Source organism: Sycon ciliatum, chromosome 3 (assembly GCF_964019385.1).
Source record: "Sycon ciliatum chromosome 3, ocSycCili1.1, whole genome shotgun sequence".
Classification (NCBI taxonomy): Eukaryota; Metazoa; Porifera; class Calcarea; order Leucosolenida; family Sycettidae; genus Sycon; species Sycon ciliatum.
In genome coordinates, this window is record NC_088645.1 from 15,653,146 (window position 1) to 15,660,333 (window position 7,188).

Consider the following 7,188-nt stretch of genomic DNA (forward strand, 5'->3'; position numbering starts at 1 on the left):
CGCTTAATTTCGTCAAGGTGTGTATTGTTAATGCTGATGGGGCTCCTGCTGCTTCCTCTCTCGCTGCCATTACTAAGTACCGTTGATCCCCCACACGGTGTCGCTTCCCAGCTAGTTTTCGGCATGGGCGGGAATTAGACCAAGTCTGTCAAGTACAGTACTATGTACAACTACACGAAAGATCAGAATTTGCTCTGCTGGATTGTGCACATTTTCCTCCACAGGCCTTCACTGGTATGTATTGTGTACAGCAGTACATGTGTCGCTTCAACACTGTATCAGGCGTACACGCTGAAGTCCCTTCACAGGTAGATTTTCGACAGGGGGGGGGGGGGGCAACAGTACATTACGGGATTAGTATTACTATCGCCGGCACTGGTGCGGTTTGGATCAGAGTTTACGTTCTACAACCATTGAATATTCTTCTTGGCTCGAACGATATTCTCAAACTCTTCAGAGCCGGTGTTTCCCCATCCTTCACCACTTTCTTTGGATCAGTCGTCTCGGATCCAGAGCAACCTCCCTCACCCTTCCTTCCCAGCCCCCCCACCATCAGCCCTTCGAATTTGCACCATCCATTCCTGTCATCAGCGGCACAGTCTGCAAACTACACAAGACACAAGAATGTTTCATGTCCACCTGACCTGACAATCTCCCCCTGTTTGCTTTCTTTCTTTTGTGTAGTGTGTCATTACAACCAATCTCTTCACGGCGTCCATGAATGCCAGTGATATGGAGAAGTGTCTGCACTTGGTCTTGACATTGTTGGAGGATGAACAACAAGAGGTAACCTTCTCTTTTTTGATGTCTCTTGCCTCTTCACTGTGTCTAGTATCTCTATCTCTTCCTTCCATGTCCTCAGTGTATCCCTGTGGGCACACCTTTTGTTTGGAGTAGTACCTATTCTCGCCAGACAATTGAATAGGACAATTGCTGTGTGTATGCGTCTATGTGTATAGTATAGGATTGAGATGAGAAATCGTTTTACTCTTACGTGTGAGCCATGTGCCCACGTTTGTGCTCTGCGCCCATGTAATAACCAGCGAAAGTACTCGAGTATGGTACTCGAGTTGCTTGAGTATGCTTGAGTACGTAGACACATGCGAGGTTCGGGTTCGCACCGGTGTACTACGTGTGAATCTCCTGGGCCACTTGTCCATTTCTACACAAACGTGTTATCGTGGATTTACACGTCGTGTGAATCCCATATCAGGGATGTAATGGATTTTTGATTTTTTGAATTTATTCGATCTTTCGTTGCTTCAAGATTGTTCAACTGGGTAACTTTGGGTTCAAAGGTTCGAAATAACCGCCCATCATGGGGTCACGCCACTTCCTATTCCATTTGTCAATATTTTGATTGTGTGTACGTGTTTGCCTGTGGTATGTTTGACACTATTGTCGCTGCCTGGCAATTGTGTGTCGTTTACACTATTCAGGTTCGTATGGAAGCCAGTGAGTGTCTGAGTGGAATGATCCATGTACAGCTTGTGCCAGTTTCAGAATCATTGCTCGTAAGTGCCTTTGTGCGTGCGTGTGGGGAGGGGATGTTTGTGGGGGTGAGGGGGTGGATGTGTGCGTGTGTGTGGTGGGGGGGGGGGGGATGCGGGCGTGTGGGGGTGAGGGGGGGATGTGTGCGTGTGGGGGGGGGGGGGCGTTTGTGGGGTTGAGGGGGTGGATGTGTGCGTGGGGGGGGGGGGGAGGTGCATGTGGATGTGTGCATGGGGGGGGGGGATGTGTGCATGTGTATTTCGGGGGGAGGGGGGGGGGGGGCGCGTGTGTGTGCGTGCGTGTGTGAAACGGAATGTGTTGTCAGACTAAATGCACGGGCCCTGCTGATTTATACCTTGTAGCTATTATGGTGTGAATGTTTTAGTGATCAACTGCTACTCGCTCATAACACTTCGGAAGTAATCTTTTTGACAGAAAATCTGATACAATGCAACTACAATGGCAACTGATCTTATTAGTATTAAAAGTACTACTAATTGTGTTAGTTATACTCAGCGGGTGGAGAGCCAAGGATTAGTTTATAAGAAGAAAAGAGGACCATGAGCTGCTGATTGTAAAGTAACTGCTGTGTCCCATATGGTGCAGTGGTATGTGCAGTCGATTTCCAATCGAGAGGTTGTGGGTTCAATTCCCGCCGATTATGGTCGCACACGTCTTTCTTCTCTTTCTCATTCTCCTAGCTCTTGTTTCATTCTCCTGGGTGGTTACCAACAGCCAGTGTATGCCAGAGTATGTGGTGTGGTGTGTGTGTGTGTGTGTGTGTTGAAAAAGAAAGAAAAAGAATGAAAAAGGAAAAAAGGAAAAATAGGTATTCACTCGTCAGAAAAAGCCACTTCAATCAGCTGTGTGGTGGATACCAGTCTAACATTAGTGGCGATCAATTCACCAGCCTTGCAAGCTGTTGAATGGCGTAATCCCAGCACAAGTTGTTATGTCTAACATAGCTGTTCGTTATCATCGCTTCTGCGATGGGCATGTCTGAGTCTGAGTGTGTATGTGTGCATATGGATATTATGTGTGTATATATGTGTGCGTCTGTTTGTGTGCTGACGGTCTCATTCTTTGTCACTGTCTTGGATACCCTTTTCAGGAACGCCTGCGAGGTCTGGCGGCTACGCCATTGCCCAAGAAGCGCACTCTAGCCCAACTTGCTGCTAACTATGTGCCGAAAGGTGAGCTCCTCTACTCATCTCCATCTTTTTCCACGCTCTGCTTTATGTGAGATCTGTGCTGTGTCAAGTTGAGTGTAATATAGTTTGAATGGTCAGAGTTCTATTTGTGTGTGTGCATGCATGCGTGTGTGACCAGAAAAGCCACTTCAATCAGCTGTGTGGTGTACACCAGGCTAAATTTAGTGGCGGTCAATTCATCAGCCTTGCAAGCTGCTGAATGGTGTAATCCCAGCACAAGTTGTTATGTCTAACATAGCTTGTTCGCTATCATCGCTTCAGCGATGGGCAGGAGTATGAGTGTGAGTGTGCGCACGCGCGCGCGTGTGTGTGTGTGTGTGCGGGAAAAAAAAGAAAAAAAAGACCAAAAAGTAGGGATTCACTGGCCAGAAAAAAGCCACTTCAAAGCTGTGTGGTGTAGACCAGGCTGAATAGTGGTGGTCAATTCTTCAGCCTTGCAAGCTGTTGAATGGTGCAATCCCAGCACAAGTTGCTATGGCTTCTGCTGTAGCATCGCTATCATCGCCTCTGGCGATGGGCGTCCAATGGTCAATGGTCAATGGTGTGTGTGTGTGTGTGTTTTTCTGCACCTTGTCCTCACCCACTTATTGTGGTGTGGGGAGCCCATAAGGGCGAGCTCACACTGCGACCAAAACCAGCGTCCATGCGGCCATGCGGCCAAGTTGCATGGCAACGGCATGAACTTGACCAAAACGTCGCGGCCACGTTTCAAATCGTGACCGCGACCTCCGGAGGGGGGTGCCACGACTTGGCGGCAACATGATCGTAGACGTGAAGCGTATTTGTGTACAACCTGGCCTGAAGTGTGTTCAATTTCTCAAAATCCGGTGTGTTGATTCATGAAACATTTATAAAAAATTGTAGTTGTGGTCCTGCACGCACGCACCGCCATACATGCATTCGTTGCCCTATTTGGACGATGTCAATTATTTTGGTCTTGTTTTTGTAGTTGCTTCGTTGTCAGTTGATCGGGTCAGTGACCAATTTCTAAAGTGTACTCGTTCAATACGATGGCAGCTTGGCCTGGCTTTTCGGTTTGGGGAATCATCTTTCTCTACTTTTCTGCGATGATGGAATGCCATACCTCAAGACATTTCAGTTACATATCATCGGAAAATACAGTTCTCATCTCGGCAACAGACGAAAGAAACCACTACCGGAATTTCCACTGCACTGGCACTTGCTCTGACCACGAGGTCAGGAAAGCGAAAGCGCTTGGATGTCAGCGGCAGTCTCTCAAGAGTCCAAACCTACCCGATTGTATGAATTATTTTCGTCGACTTCAAGAATACGAGCCACAAGGCACTTCCTCCAAAATGCAACATGCGGAAAATTACATCCAAAACGGGCCACAACTTTATTAGGAAACGCACGAACTCTTTTGGGTACGAACTGCAATTCGTAAAGTTTGTGTGACAACTTCACGTCTACGCGTGTACGAGGCCTAGTGTGAGCATGACTGCCACGTTTCTGCGTTTTGCTGACGCATGGACGCGTGCTCATGGTCGCAGTGTGAGCGCGCCCTAAGTGGGATCATTTCCAAGTCCACCCAAAGTTTGGGGATTTCAGGGGGTGTCGGCCGTTGGGCGGTTCAATAGCCAATTGAGTCATCCTTCCAAGATTCCGTTTGAGTCTCTCTCCCCTCTCCCGGGAGACCCACGTAACCAGTTTTGGCGGTACGCAAGTACAAGTGTGTGTGTGTGTGTGTGTGTGTGTGTGTGTGTGTGTGTGTGTGTGTGTGTGTGTGCGCGTGTGTGTGTGTGTGTGTGTGTGTGTGTGTGTGTGTGTGTGATGGTGTATGTGTGTACTGTTCTCCATGGCATGAGCGGCGGTGGCTGCTACTGCTACTCCCTGTACATTATGTATCCCGAATGACAGGAGTGATGCAGGCCCCCAGTTATGTAATATAGACAGTGGTGCGTCGCACTCTGACCCGGCCACAGTTGCGAACTCTTGCTGATGGATTCTTGGTAACATCAAGTGTACATGAAACCCAGAGTGTGCTGCAGCTCGTGACTTTCTGCGTGGGTGTCTGTCATGGTGAAATTCCTGGATTCCATCATAGTTGAGGCAGATAAGCGCCGGGAAGTGGCGTAGTGCATGCAACTGAGCTGCAGTTGTGCAGCAGGAGGTCTGCTTGGATCCTGCTTGTACGCACTACATCACCTAAATGATGTAATCCAGGAATGTCACCATCACATCTTGAGCTGCAGACTCAGGGTTTCATGTACTCATGGTCCCATTGATACGGATCATTTACGCCTGCTTGTTTGGATGTGGTGTTAACTGCAAAGTATGCCATGTGCTATGTTATGTTGTGTCCGCGTTTCAGGTCTTGTCCTGCGTCATGCCGGTACCCTGGGTCTATGTTCATTGATTCGAGCATTCCCATACTCTGTACCGTCATGGATGCCTGAAGTCCTGATGATCTTGGATCGGCACATGGCTGACCCATCGCCCATACAGGGTACTGTCAGAGAAGCCTTGTCCGAATTCAAGCGTACTCATCATGACAACTGGGAGGCTGACAAGCTCAAATTCTCTGATGAACAGCTTCAAGTGCTGACAGAACTCTTGATCTCGCCCAGCTACTACGTCTAACGACTTATTGCTGCTGCTGCACGTTTTCTCTTGGCTGACTGCAGCTGTAGTTTTTCTCCTGTGCTATGTGTAAAGGGCACTAGCGTCTGTTGCCCTAGCCAGGCGTTTGTCAGGCTTATGTCAGGCTTGTGCCAGTAGCCACCAGAGCACCACCCCAGTGTTTGTGTACATACATACATCACTGGTCCTCGGTATTGCCCGATATTGCCCTGTACTGCCCCTGTATCGATACGAGTGTGTGTGTTTGTGTGTGTGTGTGTGTGTGTGTGTGTGTTTGTGTGTGTGTGTGTTTGTGTGTGTGTGTGTGTGTTTGTGTGTGTGTGTGTGTTTGTGTGTGTGTGTGTGTGTGTGTGTGTGTGTGTGTGTGTGTGTGTGTGTGCGCGCGTGGGTGTGTGGGTGCATGTGTGCGCACATGCGTGCAAGTGCCCGTGTGTGGCATGCTCTAGATCTTATTAGTGTGCATGCTCAAGTCATGCTCAATTCATGCTCAGGTCATGCTCAGGTCGCGCTCATACCATACCCTATAGCGTGGTATTCAGTGCAGTTGAATCTCTGTGGATACATTACCAGTGGCTATGTCACTTCCACCTTTTTTTCACCCAGCTCATGTAAACTTTCATTCCATATGTACCGACAATATTTCCAATTCATAGATATTCCTTTTTGTACACCTAGTCTATTCTCCTCGGGACGTCTTACTTATTTTGCTCACAAACATTATCTCATGTCTGTAAATGGACACCGTTTGCAGACATGCTGCATGTCGTGCAGTTGTATTATGTCTTACAGGTTCAACGCATCACACCCCGTATTGATTTTAGCCCTGCCTGGTGCAGATGTTGCTTGCTTCTCTACTTGCATTTGTATTTACAATGTTGCGTCATCATGACATCATCATGGCGTCATGTCATATGTGTCAGCTCTGTGTGCTTGTATTTCTTTTCTTTCTCTGTAAAATATCTTGTCTGTGGTATGTTGTCTCGATGGTTTTGACGTTTCCGGTCGCAGCTTTTGCTATGCTTTCCAATCACTGTGTGACGCGTATCCACTGCCCTAGCACTATTCGGTATGTTGTCCACATAATATGTGCTGTAATACATGTCATGTGTAATGAATTCACATACTGCAATGTTGTGTGCAGCGTTCTTCCAATCTTGGTGTGTGTGTGTGTGTGTGTGTGTGTGTGTGTGTGTGTGTGTGTGTGTGTGTGTGTGTGTGTGTGTGTGTGTGTGTGTGTGTGTGTGTGTGTGCCTTATCTACTACTAGTGTTGTTTGGCTGAACTAGATGTTACCCCAGTGTGTGACCTCTCCATTACTGCCACAATGATGTGTGTGTAAAGTCCAGGTTTCTTGTTCTTCATGGACCCCGAGTTGTAAGTACACTCATACCTCTCTTATCCGGGCGCTTCGGGACCGGACACTGCCCGTAACTTCGAGGGTGCCCGTAACTCCGAATCATATACATCTTGATGGGGAAAAGGCCATCGATATGGCATATGACGTCAATATTTCTACGAAAAGTGACAAAAGAGTAGTAATATTTCCCCTGAAACTCGCCCAAATAGTGCCCGGTAGACCGAAGTGCCCGTAACTTCGAAGTCGGGATAACCGAGGTATGAGTGTACTAGTAAGTACTGTACTGTCTGTACCGGTTACACTCTCACTTGCCTCTACATGTATTGTACTCATACATGTACTATGTTATCTGGTGCAAGTCTTGATACCGGTATGTCTCATTCAGATCCTGTTCGATATCGTTGCTATAATAGTATAAGAAACTCTGTGGGTGCACATCCAGTGCATTTGCAGATTTGCGTGCTTCTCTTGCGACGGGTGTATACATGGTACTATCTGCCGAGATGAATTTTTACTATGCGATGCGCCT

At 47.7% G+C, this 7,188-nt stretch overlaps 1 protein-coding gene across 1 annotated transcript in view; it reads left to right on the forward strand.

The window, feature by feature from the left end:
- Positions 1-6,418, forward strand: part of LOC135811549 (proteasome activator complex subunit 4B-like) — a 53,177-nt gene extending 46,759 nt beyond the window's left edge. Inside the window, exons 50-54 of the mRNA XM_065324778.1 lie at positions 1-17; positions 685-786; positions 1,440-1,514; positions 2,603-2,684; positions 5,035-6,418. The exon at positions 1-17 is cut by the window's left edge and continues 37 nt beyond it. Of these exons, the coding sequence (XP_065180850.1) occupies positions 1-17; positions 685-786; positions 1,440-1,514; positions 2,603-2,684; positions 5,035-5,303 (545 nt within the window). The 3' untranslated portion in view covers positions 5,304-6,418. The remainder of the gene's footprint in view (positions 18-684; positions 787-1,439; positions 1,515-2,602; positions 2,685-5,034) is intronic.
- The last annotated feature ends 770 nt before the right edge of the window (positions 6,419-7,188 follow it).